This window comes from Lissotriton vulgaris, chromosome 6 (assembly GCF_964263255.1).
Source record: "Lissotriton vulgaris chromosome 6, aLisVul1.2, whole genome shotgun sequence".
Lineage (NCBI taxonomy): Eukaryota > Metazoa > Chordata > Amphibia > Caudata > Salamandridae > Lissotriton > Lissotriton vulgaris.
The window spans coordinates 1,661,320,692-1,661,344,324 of NC_141694.1; the positions used below are offsets into that span (position 1 = coordinate 1,661,320,692).

General features: G+C 47.0%; 1 protein-coding gene across 5 annotated transcripts in view; it reads left to right on the forward strand.

Moving 5' to 3' along the window:
• Window positions 1–22,920, forward strand: part of SERTAD4 (SERTA domain containing 4) — an 80,948-nt gene extending 58,028 nt beyond the window's left edge. For all 5 annotated transcript variants that reach the window (XM_086927828.1, XM_086927829.1, XM_086927832.1 and 2 more), the window contains exon 4: window positions 20,960–22,920. In XM_086927828.1, coding sequence (XP_086783954.1) covers window positions 20,960–21,697 — 738 coding nt within the window. In that variant the 3' untranslated portion in view covers window positions 21,698–22,920. The remainder of the gene's footprint in view (window positions 1–20,959) is intronic.
• The last annotated feature ends 713 nt before the right edge of the window (window positions 22,921–23,633 follow it).

Consider the following 23,633-nt stretch of genomic DNA (forward strand, 5'->3'; position numbering starts at 1 on the left):
GGTAATATAAAGGTGAGTATCCCACCCATGGCCAACAGGGATTCACTGGGCGACATATCCAGAAATCTCTCTCGCCTGAGTCACTTGTCAGGCATCTGTCCCAACACGATACCACATCTCCTGACCCGTGTCAAATCTGGCTCCCCCAGCGATCATTGCCTCCCCCAGGCCTAAGAGAGGTCTTCTCTGCACTACCCCATACTATTCTCCCTTTTCTGAATGAGTCCCTTAGTACAGGGGAGGTACCCTCCACTTTTAAAAATGCCACGGTTATCCCATTGTTAAAAAAACCTGGGGCCGATCCCTCAAGTCCCGCCAACTACCGCCCCATTTCCCTTTCACCCTACCTAGTTAAAATCATGGAGACTCATGTGACCAGCTGCCTTTCTAATTTCATAGAACAATCCAACTACCTGGAGCCTAACCAAGCTAGTTTCCGACCCGCACATTCAACAGAATCAGTTATCCTTGCGGTTCTGGACACACTGAGAGCCAATGCGGATAAGTGGGCCTCCCAGGCGCTGGTCCTCCTGGACCTGTCGGCGGCGTTCGACACGGTTGATCATAACATCTTAATGAACCGTGTCGAACAGGCAGGTATCCAAGGCCCTCTCTATAACTGGGTTAAGTCCTTCCTTACAGGTAGAACCCAAGCAGTACGCCTTGGCGCATTTACGGCCCCCAAAGTACCCATATCGTGTGGGGTCCCACAGGGTTCTTCCCTATCCCCTCTGCTGTTTAATCTGTACCTTAGGCCTCTGCTCCACTCACTAAAGGACAGAAACGTCACGGTCTTCAAATATGCCGACTATCTCTAGCTGATTTTTAACTTGGATTCCCCTGACTCGGCCACGGAATTCAAAACCACGATGCTCTTTATCCAACACTGGATGAACCTCAACCATCTAAAACTTAACCCTGGCAAGACCGAATTGGTACTGCCAGGGAAAAGTGACATCAGCTGGGGCCCACATTTCTGACTGTGGACCTTCTCACATCCCTTCGCCCTCTGTGAAGAGTCTAGGGGTCACTATAAACGCCGACTTCTCTCTGAGGCCAAGTGGGCTCAGTGGTATCCACTAGTCTCTTTCAATTGAGGAAAATCAGAAAGATTTCTCACCTACTGACCCACGCATCCCTCGTGCAGGCGGTATAAGCACTGGTCCTGTCCCGCCTTGACTTCTCAAATGCTCTTTATATAGGCCTGCCACTATATCTGCTTAACCGGCTCCAAATAGTACAGAACCAAGCGGCAAGGTTCATCCATAAACAACCGAGATGGCAATCAGCCCGGCCCTGTCTGCAAAAACTCCACTGGTTTCCGATGGAGCAACGGGCTGCTTTCAAAGCTAGCTGCCTTGCTTTCAAGGCGCTACACTGCAAAAGCCCTAAGTTCATCAATGACATGATCATAAAGCATGTTCCCAATCGTAACCTTTGCTCCTCCCACCTACACCTACTGTCCACCCCAGCCATCAAACTTAAGAGACAGAGAGGTAGCAGGTTCTCCTACCTAGCACCTAAAGTCTGGAACTCACTCCCATTGTCAATTAGGAGCTGCAACAATCTGCTGTGGTTCAGAAAAGCCCTGAAAACCTGGCTGTTTAAACAACCATACTAACTACCTGCACGCCACACAATCATTCAGCATCAGCGCCATGAAACCTCTGGTGACCGTGCGCTTTACAAGCTTCTGTTAACATAACATAACATGGCCATTTAACATCACTAATGACTAATCAAATAACATCCCTGATATAATCCACCACGCACCCATACAGTCTCTCATACACTCACACACCCACAGAACAATTCACATACCTATTCACATTCTCCTAGAAATAAAATCCCATGACTAACTTGGCCTCAACAACATAGATCCTGAACGTAGGGCCATTTTGGTGCACATTCAAAGAAGATATGTATGAAAAAGAGTCAGAAGATGAAGTTTGCTTTGTAAGTGGTGACCACGAAAAGCATTCGAAGCAAAATAATGCATAGTAGTTACCACTGACAAATGACCAGTATTTTGGTAACATCTGTTAGGCCTAGTAGTGCACACATCATTACTTTGGGAGCAATTTAAGCTTTACATTTAACATCAAGGCAGCAAAGTCAAACAAATGAACAGACAAGGGATATTGTTGACTAGCACTGCATTTATGACATGTGACCAGTGCACATTTTAGAAGTAGGAAAAAAAGAAAAAAAAAACAGCTATTAAATAAAATATTATTTGGTCAGCAAATTAAATTCATTAAATAATGCATATTGGCTACACTTCATATCACACCTGCAGCTTATTTAATGCCCCATGACCAAAACCTAATGGAAACACAAATTGGACTATAGAACTATGGGCAGCCCATCAAAGCAGTGCTAAACCATGACAAACACTCTAAAGCCAATGGCTGATTGGATTGATCCCAACCCCACTGTCTCTATTAAGCTCCTCTTGTGCTTATTTTGAAGAGTTGGTTAGATGAGATCGTAAGGCAGCTAAAGTTGTCTTTAGCCAGACTTAGAAAAGAACTCTGGATTGAGAACCTGTTCTACCACAATCTTTCCATAAACAATGCACCAACATCAGCTCAGTTATGCCAACACAGATTGTAGCTGCTGCACTTGGAAGCGATAGTAGGTGAAAGATAAATATTTATTTAAGCTCTCCACGATTCAGCTCGAAGTTGGCTTCATTTGGCATGGTACTAACTTAGATACCTTAATTTTTCGCTTATTTGTCATGTATTTTGGAATACACTTTTTTTCTTGGTGCATGTGATAGATGTTGCTTGTTAGATTCCAGTGTTATTCTACCAGCATTGACCTATGCACTTTATTCTTGTCAGCAGACTCTGTCACAGAGAATGCTGTTGCTCCACTTGCTTCTTTTGAGGGGTAAGTTTGAAGATAGATAGGGGACGATACAAGTTATGGCAGGGCTCTGAAGGGCCAGACACTCAGAATCAGAATTTAGCTGTATTCTGTTTTCAATTTAGCACACAGAAAAACCATAAAAGCACAGTTTTACAATTATATATCACATTATTATACAATATTTATAAAAAAAAGTTAATTTAAAAGTTGGCACAACATTTAAAAGTCTAAAAATGGTTAAAAACCAAGGCCTAGCAGCATACTTTGAAATGGGCAAAGTTCATAGATGTTTCCTACGTCTGATCGTACGCTTCAAGAATAGAGCGATGTGTCTTACAAAACAGTCTTTATCTAAGAGCTGCAATGCAAGATAAGCCGGGCAACATTGCCTCAGCCCATATTTTCAGTATAGGTTTGATCCACCTCCTCCTCTGTTCCAAATAAAATGTACAGAACAGGACTACATGGATTGATGTTTGCGGGGAGACTCCGTCACAAGGGCAATTTGGCAAGGTTTTAGACAAATCATTTATGGTCGCAAAGCTTACCAAACGATGAATACATTGAGTCTAAGACGTGTAAAAACCAATCTATCATACCCACTCAATGTATGTGTTAATTATGGTTGCATGCCGATGGTGGACCGCATCATTTGGTTAATTTGAACCGAGGGCAGTGATGCCTCGATGACGAATCTTTTTGCCTCCATATGGGTCATACATTGTTTTTTGAAAGCCTTTCTAGAGACGGAGCCCATCAAAGGAGGATTATGGTAATAATCTGGCTGGCCCAAGTCGGACATACATTTTTTTATATACTTTAACCACCTGATCTCTAAAGCATGTTCTAGTTTCAGACAATCACTTAATACATTCCGATTAAATGTGGTTCTTATCGAGTACCTCAACTGGTGCCGTAACAGAACTGATTGCACCTTTATTATGTCTGTGATTTATGGTATCCCCAACTCGCTATGGCAGATATAGGTTGATGTGCAATGTGGGACCAAGGCACTCATTTAAAGGAATACAAATGTACTGTGTTTGGAATATCCAACTCTTCCTTCAGTTCAGTGCTTTTCTGTAACGTTTATAGCATGATCAGATTTTACTCTAAAACAACAGCATTTTGGTTACTATCACTTGTAAGGCATTATGATTTACTGCAGCCCTTAGGTGAGGTTTTTATAATGTTCACAATAGTAAAAATCTGCCACATTTTGTTTAATTTGTATATTATTTATGTCATTTTTTTAAATCTTATTAAGCAGAGTACACATTGCACTTGTCTATAGTTATTTTTTTTTTTTAATTGAGTACCTCAGTTCACGGCTGGAACTGCAGAAAGTAAACCCTGCACTACAAAGCGCCGTTTGCCTAGAGTTCTGGCCATTGCCTTTGCCACCTCTGACCCCAGGGTTCACAAGGGGTCAGCCAGGGGTGCTAGCTGCGACCCCTAAATAACGTCCATGACAGTAACCTGAGAAATAATCAGTCTGAGAACAGAAGCAATTGCCGCCTAAGACAGTGGGGGGCGAGGATTAAGGAGACATTCTTTCTTCTGTTTGTGAACTTGTTATGTAACAAAACCCTTGGCATCTCTTAAAGTTTCATTTTTGAAAAGGTAGGCAGTTCACTTTACCCATACTGATTGCCAAAAGCATATGAAGGTAAAGGAATCCAGCCAGAAGATACTTACCTATTTCAAGTCTTTGCAGACCAGGTTTGGTTTGACAGTTTTATAGAATATACATGATTTTGTCCACAAACGAAGATATACAAAATTATATGGTAAAGAGTGGTCCTTTTTAGGTCTCGCTTGAGAGGGCAGGTATCTTCCAGCTTATTGTTAGCAATTTTTTAAACTACATATAGTACAGGCTTTTGCTCCGCTCAAGGAGTTTTTCCCCTCACTTTATGATACTGGCTGTTTGATGTATCATTCCATTCTCTTGTAATGCAATGTACCAGGCACTATTTTACATCTCAAAAGTATCAAAGTATACGGAATCATCACACATTCAATTCTTTACTACATAGATGCACTACAAACAGAATAACATAGTATTTTTTCACTGCAGCTGGCTTCATTTTAATATTTTAGTCACTACTCAAAATGCAAACCAAATTGAAAGGTCGGTTAGACCCTTGCTAGAAGATCAGTTTAGGTTCTTGTTACCTTGTGTTCTTAACTAGCAAATTCATGTACAGAGACTATGCAGATATGTTGGAAAGGACATTCTGTCTTTACTAATTTTTCATTAAATGTGACTAGTATGCCTATTAAGGGTATTCAGTTAATATTTTTACAAGAAAACACAAGTCAAATAACAGTGGCCAATGTTTTTTTGGCAGGACACAAATAGTGGAAATGACAAACTACCTTTTCATGCCAAACGACGCAGCAAGAGGGGAGATGCCCAAGAAAGGGGTACAACAAAGACATAAACATTCTGGAGGGGGAATCTGGCATAGCCAATAGATCCAGCATGCATTTTCCAGTCAGACCTGTTGCTTTTCGAATGGAAATGTACCACTAATGCAATAAACAGTCACATTGCCACTATCATGCGTAGGGTTCTAGTGTTTTATTAGGCTCTTCGCTTCAGACATTACAGCATTCTATTGCCTACAGAACTGCAACAATAATTCCAAAAATACTATCAGCAAGATACATCTGATCGGGACACTAGTTGGCTATCTTACAAAAAGAAGGTATACTTTATATAGTTTCAGGAAGAAGAACTATAAAAACCAAAAGCGGAAAAACTGAGCATTTGTGGAACCCAAGGGATAATTAATCAATCAATCAAACACCTGTAAAACGCACTATGCACCCATGAGGGTCTCAAGGCGCTAGGGGTGGGGGAAGCGGTGCTGTTACTGCTCGTACAACCAGGTCTTGAGCAGCCTCCTGAAGGTTAGTAGGCCCTGGGTCCGCCGCAGGTGGATGGGGAGGGTGTTCCAAGTCTTGGCAGTGAGGTGGGGGTACGATCTGCCGCCGGAGATCGCTCTTGGGATGCGGGGGATAGTGGCGAGGGCGTGGTCGGCGGAGCGTAGCTGGCGGTTCGGAGCGTAGAAGGTGAGTCTTCTGTTGAGGTATGCTGGTCCGGGCTTGTGCAGTTCCTTGTGTGCGTAGGTGAGGAGTTTGAAGGTGATCCTCTTGTTGACGGGGAGCCAGTGCAGGTCTTTCAGGTGTGGTGTGATGTGGCTGTGTCGAGGGATGTCGAGGATTAGGCGTGCAGAGTCGTTCTGTATACTTTGTAGTCGTTTCAGTAGTTTGGCCGATGCTCCAGCGTGGAGGGTGTTGCCGTAGTCCAACCTGCTGCTGACGAGTGCCTGGGTGACTGTTCTTCTGGTTTCGGTGGGGATCAATCTGTAGATCTTGCGGAACATGCGGAGGGTCTTGAAGCAGGAGGATGAGATGGCGTTGTCTTGCTCGGTCATGGAGAGTGCTGAGTCGAGGTTGAATCCCAGGTTGCGTGCATAGTCAGTGGGTGTCGGTGCTGCTCCCAGTGTGGACGGCCACCAGGAGTCGTTGGGGGTGGAGGGAGTGGAGTCCAGGATGAGGACTTCCGTTTTGTCTGAGTTCAATTTCAGTCGGCTGTTCTTCAGACAAGCTCTGCCTCTAAGCACCGATGAATGTCCCCCTCCGGGTCGGAATGTTGAATGGGATCTTTGTCATCTTTTTCTGGTTCTAATAGCTGCCCTTAATCTTGACACCAGCAAATGCTTGAGGTGTTCAATCGAGAACCCTGTAGCCACAGCCCGACAGCAGGGCTGAAAATCAAAAAATGTCAAGTCCTCAAAGTCCCATAATTTAAATAGTATATTAAACAGATCACATCCTATACTCATCACAATGCTTAAGAAAACATTCATAGGCCTGCTCAGTCATATATGTGCGTTTCGAATCTCTATCTAGTGATGTATCTGCAATAATTAACAGCTCATCAAAAAGAATACAAAATATTCATCTTGAAAGGGTATATGTACCTTAGGTAAGATTTACTGAGTGACACTTCATAGCCTGTCTGCCCCCTCAATCATAGTGTGACTAATCGTAAAATTGGCTATGACTGTGATTCTCCATAAGTTTAATAAAGAGTCACACAATGAGACACACACATTCTATTGTGTTATCAATGGAGTTAGCCAGTTGATATTCATACTGCAACTTGATATTTCTCAAATATGTACTTTTGAACTCACTAACTAAAAAAATTATGTAATTACAACTAACCACTCTATATTGTAATTTTTCAAAGAATACATGGAGTAGACCACAGATAATCAAGTACTGGAAAAAAGCACTTGGCAATCAGTTCAGAATGTGGTCATGTATGATCAGAAGCATATTAACATTGTATCTGCAAAAATATGTTCTGTAAAATAAAATCAGAAAGAAACATAGAGCAAAGAAAGTATTCGGAACAAATCTCACAACTTCCAAATGGTTTATATTTAGTAAAACGAAAGACCACATTTTTATTTCAATTATGAATACAAACAAAGTACATTCTCAAAGCCTCCCTCTGTATTAATCATAGTGACTGTCCAAGATGCCATATTGGACATATGGATCTTAAATCCTACCAGTGAATTGGTTGAAAAGTACTGCAAACCAACCTATCTGTCTTGTAACCCGGAAGGAGACACTCCTAAACGTCTATTAACCTCATGCGCGCTAGCGGAATTCCGCTCGCACGCTGAGATTTTTTTAATCGCATGTTACGTGACGAGCTGGGCTCGTCATCAGCGTGCGAGGAGGCTACGCCATGACGAGCCCAGCTCGTCATCAGCGTGGAAGGGGTTAAAAAAAACTTAGGCTATACAACCCAGTCCCCCACCTAAGGTAACTGGATGTTGTCTTCTTTCAATTTTTGGACTGGAGATTCCTACCTGCCATGGAAATTGAAAGAAACGTCTACTGGTTACCAACCTATTAGAAGGATAGCCTTGGTAATCAAATTAGCAATATACAAGCTTCCGCCACACCACCCGAATAATACTTGAATGACTGTAACCTTGGTAAATGTGTGAATATATCAGTTTTAGACAACAGATAAACACCCCAACAAATCTTATTGGTTTATCACTTTTGTGTCAAGTTGAAATTAAATCTAAGTCTGACAGTGTTTGGGGAATAGAGGCAATGTTGTTTCCTCTATTCTAGTGAGATCATGTCAGATGTGTTAGATTCCGGCCAGCCCAAGCACTGCAGGAACGTAGCATGCACCAGTCCCCTTTACCTGTCCACTGGACACTCACAGGACGAACTCTATGAGTGCACCAATGGACCTGAAAAGAGGGTGGTAATGTTGAGGAGACACCAAGTCTTCCACCCTTAAAGGTAACAGGACACAGCTCCCTCCTGTCTTTATGCTTCTGCACCTATGTACAATGGGGGAAAAACAAACCTTTCATGTATCACTGTTTACAATAGTGAATTTCCAACCCCCAATGACCATGCCTTACCAAACATACAAAACCCCTCTTACCAGTGTAGAGTGCAGGCTCTGCCTCGTAAAGGTGTGGAGTATAACAACAAAAGAAACGTGGTACTCCGGTATCTGCGCTAATAACTTGTAGCAGAGAAAGGGAGGGAGCCTTTATAAATATGTCCACGTACCAAAAATATAGCAAGGGGAAAAAAGGTCAAATGATGGCACTTGCCACCACCTAAAAAACCCCTTTACGGATTAAGGTAGACCGAAGGGACAGGGAGCAGGGAAACCTTCCGTAACGCTAAACAAACTCAGCGTTCGGCAACGAAGAATCCGCGGAGTGACCCAAAACGTCACTTCCGCACAAAACGAGGAAAAGTGTAGTCCCAGCGAAGACGCGCTGGAAACGACTGCAAGCCTCGTAAAAATCAGCGTTTGCTTTGTTACGCTAGAGTGAACGCGAGCCCCCGAAACACCCGGGGACAAAGGAATAAAATATGCGGGGTCAGGAAAGGAACGAGGGAGAGGGGAGGGAAACCAGGAACCCGCTAACTAACTAATCAGGGGAAAAGACGGGAAAGGGACCAACCAAAACGGGGAGAATAACGAACCCTTCTCACGAGCCCGCAAGGAAGGGCAAGGCAGGAAAAAAGGCGTCAGGTCAGCAGAAAAGGCTCTGCTCAGCAACAATCAGCAACCAACAACCAGGATAGGAATCCAAACACTGGCAATATCGAGCAATGAACTAAAGGTAGGACCAACATTTATCCTCCTTTCCACTGTCACGTGATGTTAAGGCATGGTCATTAAAATAGGACTAGCTCGATTCCTAACAAGATGCAACTCAGTAATATCATTGTTAGCTCAAAATTCAACTCTTTGGGATACAAATATGTAGGATATTCTCGTTTATACTTATTCCACTTGCTATGTTAATTTCTGATCGATTCTAATTTATTAATCAAGTAGGTCTCCTGATCTCTTAAGTTTTTATTCTTTATTACCACTACATCTGTCTCCTAGCACAAGGATTATATCCATATATTTAATGTCCCTCAGCTGGTGCATAGTCGTAGAGTAGACATTTGTCCTGTTTTTAAAGGTTTGGCGGAAGGGCAAGCAGAGAGAAGGAAAAAATACCTTCATGTATGATGTGAATGTCTGTTGAAATTGTTGAACAAGATAGAGAAAACAGGGCTTGAGTATTATTCAAGGCTGTCCCCGTGTCGGATAGTCCAGGAACTCCCAGCTGCCTAAAAGATCAGCTATCTGTCCCTTTGAAAACCGCGGGGTTATTAGTATAGGGAGAACCTTGCGGTTGATGGATCTCTCTTACCATGGGCCATGTTGAGCGATAAAGTGGAAGGAGGAATATCAAAGTTTAAGTATTTACAGTTATTAAGCTGGTCCCAGAGTTTGAGTAGTCCGTTAGGCCAGGGGTATCCCCTGGAAGAACATCTGGCTAATAAGTCTCTATCCAAGAAGTAGATCTCTTTCTTCTACTGGGCTATCGAAGAGGCTATTGATGGCGAGTTCAAGCTAGCCGAAGAGCTATGGATGGAAGTCATCCCGGAGACAGATCTGGAGGACTTGTGTAAGACTTCTTATAACATTCTCTTCTCAGTTGTGAAGCCAGCTTGGCTGAGGAGGAATCACTATTTTACGACACGTAGAGCCTACTTTTCCCCGGCTAGGCTTTCAAAAACTTCTAAAGGCCCACCAGCAAGGTGTAAAAAATGTAACTTAGAAACTGCCTCGGATGTGCATATGTTTTGGGCTTGTCTGTCTCAGAATTTTGGAGGGAAGTTGGAGATTGTTTATCCTCGATTTTGGGACGTACAATACAAATTTCCCTGGAACATACCATCTTTGGTGTATTTAGTGACATCACTGGCCCCAATAGGGATTTTTTATTTTTTTCCATCTTTCTGGCCAGGCGCGAAATATGTAGGAGATGGGTCGAGTCATCACCCCCAATACACGCAGAGTGGTTATCCTCAGTATATAAAACCTCTAAAATAGATCTGGCCCAACTGAATAATTCTAAGAAGCGCGCCATTTGGAGCAGTCTGTTAAATTGGACTTTGGTTTAGAGTTTTATTTTTTTTGTCCCATCATTAAGCCTCAGTGGAACTCTCTGACTGTCTAGCTACCAGCTTCAGTCTCAAATTCTGGAGAGAGTGTAACCACCCTCCCCTCAACAACGGGAGGGCAGCAACTGGAGTGAAGTCTGCTTATGCCACTGGTAGGTGGGAGACGAAGGGCAGAAAAGATCACCCGACAGCCTACTTCTCTAATTTGAGCAGCAGTGGCAGCTTTCTGATCTTTGGTCCGCTGAGGTTAGAGGCGAATGAGATAGAGAAAACAGTTCTGGTAGAAGTTGACATGGTTATGAATTCAGTTCTGCGTTTAAATTTGACAGAACTAACTAAAACAATTGATGACATTTTGGAAGAATGTAAATATTTTTATGAGTGATTGGGCACTTAGATGTTATCTTCTGCAGTGAGATAAGTTTTTGGTTTGTAATCTGTTTAATATATCATTATTCAAGGATTTTGAACGCTTTATATTTTAATTTGCAGCGATGAAGAAGCAGCTGCTTGGGCATGAAACTTTTGTTTGCTTCTCTTTTTGTGTGAAAATGTATGTTGCCTTATACAGAACATAATAAATATTTCGACTTCCTTAACCTAAGGTTCCACCACACCTTAATGTTAATTTATTAACGTGTTTTATAAATGTTTATAAGTGGATACCTGAAAATAATAGAAATGTTTCATGTGTTTTAAGGAAATTCTTTTAAGTCATGTGGGTTAATCACCTTCATCAGTATTAGTTGAAGAAATGTTATGCAGTCTGATACATTGTCTTCCATTGCATCAATGCGGAGGTCATTAAAAAAGTGATTTCACATTGCTTAACTTGACAAAACCCTCTTGGTTGCCAGTTGTTAGTGGAAATGAGGTCAAATCTGAGTGAACCTCGGGCGTGGCTTTGAGGGCGATGATGGCGGACGTGGCTCTGTAGAGCTCCCGCCGGCCCGCAACTTATCCGCCTGAATTATCCTGGCCCTGAACCCTTCATTCCCCGTGCAACAATAGCGGAGACTGCTGGAGACGGGGGGCGCCCTCCGGTGCGGTTTCTGTGACCCCCGATCGCGGGTTGGAGCAGCTATTGGTGGCGGCGCCCGCCGGGCCTGCTCGCCGTGTGGTGAGCCGGGGCCTCAATTTTTGCCTGGCCCCGCCTGCTGGCTCTGGGCGCCAGGCGGCCTGCTTGCTGGTGGCCCCCCCGGGTCCTGGTCGGCCGCTTCCAGGCCGACGGAGGAGGGGCGAAGGATCCTCCTGCCGCTTACGGACCCGACGGCATTGCTGGGGGCCGTGGAGAGGCGGCTCTGTGGGAGGACTCCGCGTATCCTGAGGCAGTCGGGTCCCCCGAGACTACCGGGGACAGTGTGGTGGTGGAGCCGGCCTTGGGCTACCGGCGCGAGGAGGGGAGCGCCCCGCCCGTTCTGTGGATAGAGGTGGGCCCTGCGGTGAGGCCCTGAGGGGAACTGGTCCGGTGGATTGGCTGTGCCCTCTGTCCCCGCCGATCCGGAGCAGTGGACTGCGGCGCATCGGCGCCTCTCTCGCCCCCCTGACTCTGGGCCCGAGGTTGGTGGCTGGTGCAGCCCGGAGGAGTGGCTTTGCCTGGTTGCCGCGGCCTCGGGCTCCAGTTGTGCCTGCTTATCTACGGCAGAGAGGTGCCCGGCGGACTGTGGATGGCGGAGGTGGCTGGCATGGACCGGCAGGGACCCGAGACGGTAGGGTGCTGACCTAACCGCTACATTTGCTGCGGGGGCCCGGTATACCATCCGGTGCACCTGCTTGCTGGACTTTGGCGTGGTGGTGGCGAGTGGGTGTGGCGCAGTGCCCGGCAGGACTCAGATACCACAGTCTTACCCCGAGTGGCAGCTGATCTTGGAATACAGTGTCGGGAAGCCTATTACAGACGTGAGCCGACCCGCCGCAACTGCCGGGACCATGACCAGAGGCGGGGGTGGCACGGGCGCCACCAAGCAGGGGCCCATCGATAAGTTCACCGGACCTGGAGGAGGCTCGGGGACGGCCGGGGGGGGGCAGAATGCCGGACCGGACAACGCGGCTCTGATGGCGGCCATCACGCAGTCCAGGGACATGTTGGACGCAAAGATTGGCGCGGTGGGTGCTGATGTAATGCTGCTGCGCCAGGATCTCTCCGCAACGCTGTTGCCCGCATCACGGAGACCGAGACCAGGGTCGCACAGGTGGAGGGAGACGTCTGCACCCTTAAAAAGAAAGTGGCGGAAATGGAGAGGATCCAGAAGGGCCTGGCGCTTCGCGTGGAGGACGCGGAAGGGCGAGCGCGACGGAATAACCTGCGCTTTGTCGGCTTTCTGGAGGATTTCGAGAAGGGACCTATGGATGCCTTTCTGGCGCGGTGGTTGGAGAGCTGGCTTCCCCCGGACACCTTGTCGCGCTGCTTCGTGGTGGAGCGCGCACATAGAGCCCTGACGCAGAAACCACCGGCGGGGGAACGGCCTCGGCCAATCATTGCCAAAATCCTAAACTTTCATGACAGGGATGTCATACTCCGGGAAGCAAGGATCAAAGAGAAATTGCTATTTGACAATCACAGAATCATGATCTTCCCGGACTACACCAGGCAGGTCCAGCAGCAGCGACACTCCTTCCTGGCGGCAAAGGCCAAGTTGCGCGGCTTAAAAATCCAATATTCACTGCTGTATCCGGCCCGTCTCCGGGTTATCTTCAACTCCAGGACTCACTTCTTTGACTCTCCGGAGGACGTCTTCAAGTGGACAGATGAGACGGTCAGGATCCGACCAAACGCCCAGCCGGGATTGAGCTCTGGACCCTCGCGTAGTTCCTCCCAGGAGAGGAGCGACCCCGCCGGTAAAGGGAAAAGACATCGGAAGTCCCGCTCGCGACGGAGGTCCTTGTCCCGAGACCCCCTTTTGGGTGACACACAGCCCGACACTGATCAATCTGGCAAATAAACCTGATCATCATATGACTCTGGCGCTTGTCGTTTGACTCTGGTCTATTGATGGACTTTATGGAGGACCTGGCTCTGGTGGTGGAGCGAACGTCGACTGGTGCAGTATGATCTGGGTCTTGGTTGGGGATTGGGGGCCCTCAGTGGGCGGGCGCCTATCTGCTGCGCCCTTCCTGTGCATCGGATACTTGTCATGTTGGGGTTCGGGGTACTGTGTGTGGGCCGCCTAGTCCTCCCAGGGTTGGGGGGTGGTCCTGAGGGTGTGCCCTGTTGGTGGGGGGGAATAGTTGGGATCCATTGGTATGGCTGGTTTTAGGCGCTCTGTTCTGGGCCTGAAGCTCCCCATGCCGCGACAGGTACTTCAATGTTTCATGAGGTATAGGGGTGGGGGACGGGACTTGGGAGTTGGGCTGTTTGGGGGTCGGGCTGGTTGCTGGGGGTAAGGGGGGGACGGGGGTATTCTGAAAGGGGTGCACATGATTCTTGCTATCTTTGCTTGTATGGTGTTGGAGACCTGGGCCGGGCCCTGGAGGTCGCAGAGACTCGTTCATCGAGACCATGGTTGACACCCCAGGACCAGTACTTGCTAGTGACTCTTTGCGAATTCAGAGCTGGAATGTCCGGGGGATGTTGGACAAGATCAAGCGCGGGGCCGTGCTGCGCTGGGGTAAAAGGGAATTGGCTGATGTAATGCTCCTCCAGGAAACACATATGTTGGGTACTAAGACATTGAGTCTGCAGCGATTTGGCTTCCATCAGGTATTCCATGCAGGGTTTTCCAGGGGCTAGAGGGGGGTCGCCATTCTTGTCCACAGACGGCTGTCATATACTCACGAGCGTCAATGGCTTGATCCTCAGGGTCGGTTTCTGTTTGTGAAGGGGAGGATTGGAGCAGAATCCGTAGTGTTTGGCAGTGTGTATGCCCCCCCCCTCTCCCCCCGCTGCAATGGTCCCTGGCGGAGAAACTATTTGACCTATGGACTGAGATCCCCCACTCCCTGGCGGTGATTGGGGGCGACTGGAATGATGTAGTGGATGTGAGTCTGGACAGGCAGAGATTGCAGGGGGCTGCGGCTGCGGCCTCTCCCACGCGGCTGAAAGTGATGATTGATGGGCTGGGATGGGTGGATGCATGGAGGCATCTGCCACCCAGGGCGCGGGAATATACATATGTGTCAGCAGTGCATGGATTCTTCTCGCGATTGGATTGTGTGTTCGTACCGGGGGCCTTCCTTGACAGGGTGAAATGTGCTGCAATCCGGCCTCGGGGTCTATCTGATCACTCCCCAGTAGCGGTACAGGTTGACCTGCGCAAGGCACGCCAACCATTTCGGTGGCGGATGTCTTCGTGGCACCTACAGCAACCCGCCTACACCCAGCATATGCGCAGTGCAATTGCCCACTACTGGCAGGACAACCTAGCGGGTGGGGTTGACGCGGTGACGGTGTGGGAAGCCATGAAGCCCACCATAAGAAGCATCGAGATTGCATGGTGCGCTGCTGCCCGTCGCACTCGACAGGAGAGCATTGTGGCGGCTGCGGAGCGGGTGGAGGTGCTGGAGACGCGTTGCCGGGGAGAGGGTGACGACATGGCGCTGCGACTGCTTCTACAAGCACAGCAATCCTACGCCTCGGTATTGATTGACGAGGCTCGCCAGGCGTGGCTGGCTACGCGGAGCAGGGTGTACCAGTGGGGGGATAAGTCCTGCACCATGCTTCATAGGCTCTGTCAGCAAACGATGCAACCGATCACCCTACCAGGTCTCACCGACGGGGAGGGGGCTGTGATAACGGACCCTGCGACTCTTGCGGCGAGCTTCGCACGCTACTATGCGGAGCAGTACGCCTCTCGGGAACGCCTTCCACCCGAAGCGATTGAGGGGTTCCTCGCGGATGTCCCCCCTCGCACAGTTTCGGACGAGGTGCTGGAGGCCTTAGACCTCCCCTTGACTGCGGAGGAACTAGGTGATGCACTGGGTCAGCTTAACGTCGGCAAAGCGCCGGGACCGAGCGGTTTCCCCAGCGAGTTCTACAAGAAATTCCACCTGCAGCTTGGGCCGCACTATGGGCGGGCGTTAGAATTGGCGCGGGAACGCGGCAGCCTGCCCTCAGACTGGCGTCAGGCCGAAATGGTGGTCTTCCAAAAACCGGGTAGGCCTCCCGACCGCCATGAGTCTTATCCCCCAATATCCTTGATCAACATTGAGGCCAAACTCCTGGCCAAGGCACTGGCGAACCGCCTGCTCCCGCATATCGCAGACCTGGTCCACCCTGACCAGGCAGGCTTTATGCCACACCGGGCGACGAGACACAACATTCGGCGTGTACAGGCTGCGGTGGATGCTGTAGGGGCGACCGGGGATCGGGCAGCGCTGTTGCTCGCTGATATCGACAGGGCGTTTGATTCGGTCAGCTGGACCTATCTCTTTGCTCTCCTGCCGCTCCTCAACTTGGGGCCGGTGTTTATCTCCTATGTGAGGCTGCTCTATACAGACATCACTGCCTCAGTGCGTGTCTCTGGAGCGGTCTCTGAGAAGTTCCCAATTGCCAGGGGTACTCGTCAGGGGTGCCCCCTTTCCCCCTACCTCTTCGCACTGGCCATGGAGCCATTGGCCGCACGAGTGCGTCTAGACGCACAGTATCGGGGCTTTGTATGGGGGGCAGAACTGTCGGACCGCATTGCCTTGTATGCGGATGATGTCCTTTTCTTTATGATCGATCCTCACCGATCTGGCCCTCGCATACTAGACATGATGCAAGGGTTTGGTGAGGTATCGGGGCTCTTCCTCAATCCACGCAAATCGACCCTGTGGGTGCTGGGTGATGAACCGGAGACATACCCATGGGCCGCGGCTTTACAGATGGCAGTCGGTGGTCTAAAATACCTGGGCGTCTTCCTGTCGGACTCCGCTACGGTGGCGTGGGAACATAACGTGCAGCCGGTATGGGACAAGGTCCAATTGGACATTAAGGCCTGGTCACGCATGCCCCTTAATATTTATGGCAGATCCGCCATCTTTAAGATGGTCGCCCTGCCACGGCTCCTCTACCAACTACAGAACCACCCGCACAGGATTGACCCACAGTGGATCCGTTGTGTTAATTCGGTACTTGGTCGATTTCTGTGGGCCGGGGGTGCCTCTAGAGTGGCACTGCGGACATGCTTTCTCTCCACATACTGTGGAGGTCAGGCTACCTCTGACCTCCTGTCCTATTACCAAGCCTCTCATCTCCTGGTGCTCAATGAGTGGTGGTATGGAGACCACAGTGACCCGGCATATGCATTGGAACACTTCCTGATGGGAAATGCCGCGCTACATACACTATTATACTCGGTCAGGCGGAGGAGGGCGCTGCCGCGGGTCACCCAGGTGGTCTTCGCAATATGGAGACAGGCGCTGCGCCGTATGGGTTGGTGGGGCAGGCTGACGGCCGAGACTCTGCTGTGGAATAACGGACAACTTCCAGCACTGGCCTCCCTGTCGGGCTTTGGAGGTTGGGATGCTATCGGGATCTCTTCACTCGGCCATGTCCTCACGGGGACTACACTCAAATCCTTTCAGGACCTCAGCTCCGAATTTCATATGCCCAAGACCCAATTTTTCAGATACCTCCAGTTCCGCCATGCACTCGGCCCAAGCCTAGTGGGGATGGACCAGCTTCCCGAATTCAGCCCAATCGAGGCCAAACTTTTCATGGGGGACCTGGGTGATAAAAAAGTTTCCCAAATATATTGAACGCTGGTTACGCACTGCTCTTCTTCCCTCCTGTCGCTGAAGGCCTCCTGGGAGACTGATGTTGGCCCTTGGATGAGGATGATTGGCGGGAGGCCCTTGAGTCCCCCCGTGGGGCTGCCATAGCTGTACGCCTCAGATTTATACAGTTTAAATACCTACATAGGGCATACTACACTAGAGAGAGGTTGTGGAGGGCGGGCCTCATTGCTGCCCCAGAGTGCTTGCGTTGTGGAGCTGAAAGAGTTACACTACTACATTCAGTGTGGTCTTGTGGGGGTCTGACCTGATTTTGGAATGGGGTATGGAACTGTCTGTCAGAAGTGCTGGGGTGGGACCTCCCTCGTACGCCTAGACTGGGCCTCCTCCATGTCCTGGAGAATGTGGGAGGCAACATCTACAAACGACATCTCCTGTTACTGGGGTTGGTTGTAGCTAAGCGAGATCTGGCGAGAGCTTGGAAGAGTGATCGTGCCCCCCCACTTAGCGCCTGGAAGGCGGGACTGGATTTTCTTATGGGGCTGGAGTTACCTGTGTTTGAGGCCAGGGGGTGCCCCCGGAAACATTATAAGATCTGGAAGCGGTAGGCGGACTACAGGGGGCTGACTCTGGATCCCCCAGCTGACATGGACGATGTGCTACCTCCAGATGGGGACCTGGGGACCTATGTCGATGTCTGACGCATACATTGCCTTATCCATGTATTTGATATACTGTGAACACGTGCACGGGGTTAGGGTGGGATAAGGGGTGGGTAGTCGGGGAAGGGAGTTGGGGTATGTTTATGGGGGTTGCTGGGACAGGGGATGGGGCGGGGGGGTGCTTCAAAGTTTGGGCTTCTGGTCATTCTACTATTTGTCTATCACTGACAGTGTCCTCCTGATTGTGGAGAACTGTATCTATGCCTGCCTGAACTTTCAATAAAAACGGTTGTGAAAAAAAAAACCATCTGAGTGAACCTCCACAAAGCTTTCATCTAAGATGGATGTTGGATCATGAGGATGGGCTGCCATCTTAGATAAGGGGACTACCTACAGATTCAACTGTGGTTAGTTTGCCATGTCATGATTCAGGTAGTGCTGCACATGGCAAAGAACATCATAATCCCACTAAAGCTACCGGAATACCACTGTTGCCTAGGAGAACTATGGACACCGCATGCAAAGGAGTAAGCCTCACAGACGTGTAGTGGACTTTTAAAATAAACAATGGCTAATACTACAGAGAAGTGATCGGGTGGAACTACTTTTCACTAATGCAAAATGTAAGTATGCTTATGTAAATAACTGCATAGTCAACTCACCCTAAGAAACCCATAACTAAAATGGGCCTATCAGAAGCCCAACGCATATGTTATGTAGACTAAAGATCTTCAGACAGTTAACGTTGTCCGTAACTAAACTTAAATATTGGACCTTCTTTAAAATACAAAATTAAGATAAACAATCAAAACATAAAAGTTGGGAATTTTCATTGCATTTTCATGTGTAACTTCTATTTAGCCAACATATTCAGTTAAGACCACTCTGTATAGTTTGTGTCACTCAAAAACCTAGTCTTTGAGGTTGCGAAACACATATTGTAGGTCGACAAGGAGAGGCTTGCATCCTGCCCATTGCTTACGATTGGGTGTCTTTACTATCACTCTAATTTGTCTGCTTCTTCTTCAGTGGCTTGCCTTGACCACCTTGTGTCTGTCTCTCTCCTCAGTCATTGCCAATTTACTTTTTTCCTTCCACTGCTCACTTTGAAGTAATTACTTTTTCTGTAAGAGTTCTTGTGTTTTCCAGCTGTCTCCCTAGTGGGCTTCTCTTCACCCCACCACTGCGCTCCAAGTTCCTCTCTCTAGCCCATGTGCTTGTCCTCCTGCCCCACTTCGTGATGTGCTCTCCTTAGTGTGCTTCTCACCCAGCATTACTTTTTCATGTATCTCAATTCTAGCTCCACATTGCTCTTTGTCTCTCTCTCCCATATGCTTTTCTACCCCGTTCAACGTTGCCCTTATTTGCCCGTTTACTTTTCTCCAACCCCACTCCCTCTGTTACTTCCCCCCACTTAAACCCCTTCATGTTGCTTCCCCAACAGCACCTCTTTTTTGCATCCCAGACATCCCTCTGTTGCTTCTGCCCCTCCGCGGCACCCTTTGTTGTCTCCCCTCGTGTTTACTCTTGCTCCCTCCCAACCTGTTTTAAAAAGATGCTTTCACATGTTTTTTTACTTTTTATTTACCGATCAAACCCAGATTGTTAAAGAAAAAGAAAAAGAAAAAAGGACCTGTGTCATTTTGAGGATGCTCACGTGTGGGTGACCATGTCATAAGCTTTCTTCTTTTTCTTTTTTAGCCATGCTGCTCCGCATCGGGGATGCTGTACAGCTTGGCTGAAAAAAATTGGCAAAGCCAATAGGCCCCAAAGGGTAGACTGGTCTGCTTTTTCAGTGCTTGTTTATGTGTATCAAGGGTAGGATCTAGAAAAGTTTATCATAGGCCTTCATAATTTTCCATTCAGACATACTCATCAAATGTAAACAAAACAGTGCAGTATGGATAAATTAATGGACATCTCTTCACCCATTGTGCTTTCTATAATAATTACTGACTGATGAAAACAGTAAAGTTATCGCCCTGTCCTCTGTCTATCTAAATGTGTTTAGTGCATCTACAATTATTTTAGCCTTGCACAGTAAACAATGCTACCTTTCTCGTTTACTCCATACTATAAACTCCCTGCCCCCAACCCTGTTTAGGCTCTAACACCAAGAACCGAAATTCACTTAAAACAAGTTAGTTTAGCGCATTGGTACTCGCAAACATTTTCACAGGGGCCAAAGATTTGGTCTGTGATATGACTGAGGCCCCCATTGATGCCAACAAGATGATAGCCAGAGGATGAGGGAGAATGGTGGTAAATGGGGTCTAGAAGAAAAGCATATACATCTAGTGGCTGAATTGCACAATGTGAAACTAGAAAACTTGGGATTGATCCCGGCTTCCCCTCTTAATTACATTGTGAGATCTTAGGCAATCATGTTATTTCACTTTCCCTCCTTTTTTTCATTATCTGATATAAGAGTGCCTCGAAATACATGGCTTTGGGATGTGGAATGTACAAAACCTGCTCCTGCATTTTATTTAATAAACTGTAATAGTGTTCATGTATAATAGGAATTCCGGACTCTCAAAGAGTGCGCATAACAACCGACTTGCCTCTTAGTTCACTATTGGCATTGTTGTCAGGGTGGGAAGTAGAATAAATGTTTCTAAATTCATGTTTGAAAACTATCACATAAAAAAATACTTCTCAATGCATTGATACCATGATGTACTAAGATAAAACGGTTCTGCAAGTTAACAAAATACACTTTTTGAATTCTGAAGAGGCTTTATCATATTTTTACACTTTTGCTGCTTTCTTTCTTTATCTTCAATTAACCTTCAAACAAATGCTTGCCTGTTTATTTAACATATTTTTGCTGTTAGTGCTGATTTGAGTAAACAGCAACCTAGTGATGCTGTTGACTAGGGTGGCGCATGTGAAGGTCATGAGGCTGCATGCGGCCCCCGGGCCGTACTTTGAGCATCACTGGTTTAGAGTGAATCGCCTACATTGGATATGACCTGAACAAGGTTTAACACTTTACGTTGTAGGTAAATGGAGGCTATGAATAAACATGAAAATCCTGAACTGTAGCCTTAAATTATATTTTATAAATAAATCTTGCAGGGGGGTGCAGGGTTGTGGCATGGTATGTTCTCATCAATACTTTTGACAAGAAATAAAGTTTCTACCTTATTTCTTTCCTCCAGTTTCCCCGTGCACACTATTTGTTTTCATTTTCAACAATCCTGTTTTCTTTTTTCTTTTTTTAGACGATCTCAGTTTTTGAAGAACGTGCCCACATCCTTTACATGTCCCTGGAAAAATTGAAATATATTGATGACCCTGAAGTGTTCCTGCGACGATCAGTCCTTATAAACAACTTGATGAAGCGGATCCATGGAGAAATTATCATGCAGAATAACTGGTGCTTTTCCGCTTGTGCTCTTGGTGGAGCCACTGCACCGGAGTGGCTGGTGGCTCAGGACTGCCCATACAAGAAGCGCCTTCGGACTGCGAAGGAAGAGTGTAATAGTTTGCATACCTGTTGCTTCTACCAGGACGGTGTCAAGCACCACTTGAATGTGCCATTTGCTCCTAGTTCAAGTGAAGCTAGCATTCCTGCCGCCACCTCCTCCAGCCCGCCATCGTTACCAAGCTGCTCCCACCAAATGGATTATGGCATGAGAGATGTGAGTGCTTACCAAAACAACGACCAGATGCCCCCTGATGAGGTCTTTGTTCCCAGGACCAGATCTCACCGTGGCCTGGAGAAGACCAAGTCAAGCGATGACAGCACCATGAGCACCACAGATGGAAATGGAATTCTTATAAACTCTGAGCCCACGATCGGGGACCCGGCCCCTGAATGCAAAAGTAAATTATACGATTATCTTACCGCTGGAGGTATTGAAAAGCGCAATGCAAATGAATCTTGGAAAAAGTCATTGCGGAAAAGGGATTCACTTCCAGGAAATAAACTGTGCTGCAGCAAAGGAAGTAAAATATGAGGCTGTACTTGGAGATAGTTTTGAAGCATGCCCTGCATGGTCAATTAGCTATCACAGATCCGGGGGACTAAATTACTTATATAATTTTGTTGATTCAATACTATCACACAACCCACATGATTCATCGTTGAAGAACAGACTGCGCTGACGCTCTGCCAAGCCTGTTGTAGCAAACTGCGTGGAAGCAAATGACTACACCCAGACAAATGGGGTTGCCAACAGCCTACCTTCTTAGTCATCTGCATTGCCTCTGAAAATGCAGATACAGCTTCCAGCAGGATTGAGCAAACTCCTTAAGTAATTTTCTGGAGTCTTGTGTAAGGGCCCACATCATGTGATATGTGTTATGTAATAAGATAAACGAAAACAAACACAGCTTTCTGAGCTGTTTAAAAAAACAGAGTGTACATAGTATGGTTTGCGCTTACAGAAGCTTGCCAGGTTCCAAAACAAAGATGAGTTAATTACAGTTTGTTATCATGACTCTTGCTTCCTTATTCTCATCTTTAATTGTGAGTGCCCTACAGCTTTGTCCGGTAACTCTGCCCACCTCGAGGTACAGGCACATGGGCATCTGTAACTCTTGCGAGGCACAGTTACCTGCTGGGATGTATGGGTTGTGTTAGATCCCCTTAGATATGAGGAACTGCCAAGGGAATCAATAATTCTCGTCTGATTGCCCTGCTTACTTCTGCATTTAGCCAGTGGAGGAGCAGGGTGAAAGACAACATGTATGCCTACTTACCATAGATCTCGTTATTCTAGCAGAGCAGGTATTTTGTATATCTGACCCCACCGGAATTAAGAGGCTACTTGTAGTGAGATTATAAATGCAAAACATAGTCTTATCAAAAGTGAGCATTAGTACAGGCCAAGAAGTATGGCTTGTCTCCACAAACTCAACATACACATAGGAAAAGCAAACATTGCAGGCAAAGTGTATCATCCAAAGACTTAAAACTGATCCCAGTGGGTCCTGTTCGAGATTTAAGTGCTCTTTCTGCGCTATGTGCTACATATCACTCCTGAGCAATATTCTAATTATTTGATGTACACAGTGTAAAAATACACAAATACAGAGTGTGAGTTATTTAGCTGCTGAGACCTAATTGCTTGGTAGAGTAAAGTGTGTTCAGGCTGGTGGCTAAGGAGAATGTATACTGATGTAAAGCGCTCGCTTTCATAGCACCTTATATGATTCATTAAATATTCACTTATTTTCATCCATTCAAAATCAGTGCTTTTTTTATAGATATTGAAAGGATGATTCCACCTTACCAGGATTTGAAAGTGCCTGATTTAAGTGTTGGCAGATAGGATACTCCATCATAACAGCAATGGAGTTTTCTTCCGACAACATGATGGTCTGTCTGCCTGTTTTAGAACTGGTCGGACCATAGGTGTGAAGGACAGTCAAGACTATCCCATCCCTGCCATGGTCCAACCCTTCCAATGGGCCGACAGAATAAGGGCAGTCGGAGGTATGGCTATATTTCTGCCGTCTAATTTAGATGAGTGGAATCAGCTGATAAACGCCTGTCACCGCCAGGAAAACCTGGAGGTAAGAGGGATTCAAAAGTGCTCAGTGCCACCCTCGCCATGGCAAGGTGGACATTGTTTTTTTTATTTTCAAAAAGAAAATCTTGCTTTGGGATTTTCTTTCTGAAAATGAAAAAAAGTATGTTTGTCGTTCCGCTCTGTCATGTTGAGGGAAACTTTCGTTAAACTTACAATGCATTGACAGAAGTCGCCGTGATGGTGGTTCCTGTCAGTGCTAGAAATGTCCCTCAGACAGTGGACATTTCTAAATTTGGCAGGCATCACCTCATTGGTCATTCAGTCCGTCGCCTTGGCAGAGAATCGGACCACCTGCCCATGGTGTCACATTCACCTAGATCCTAAAGTATTTATGTTGGAATTTTCAGATCAGATCATG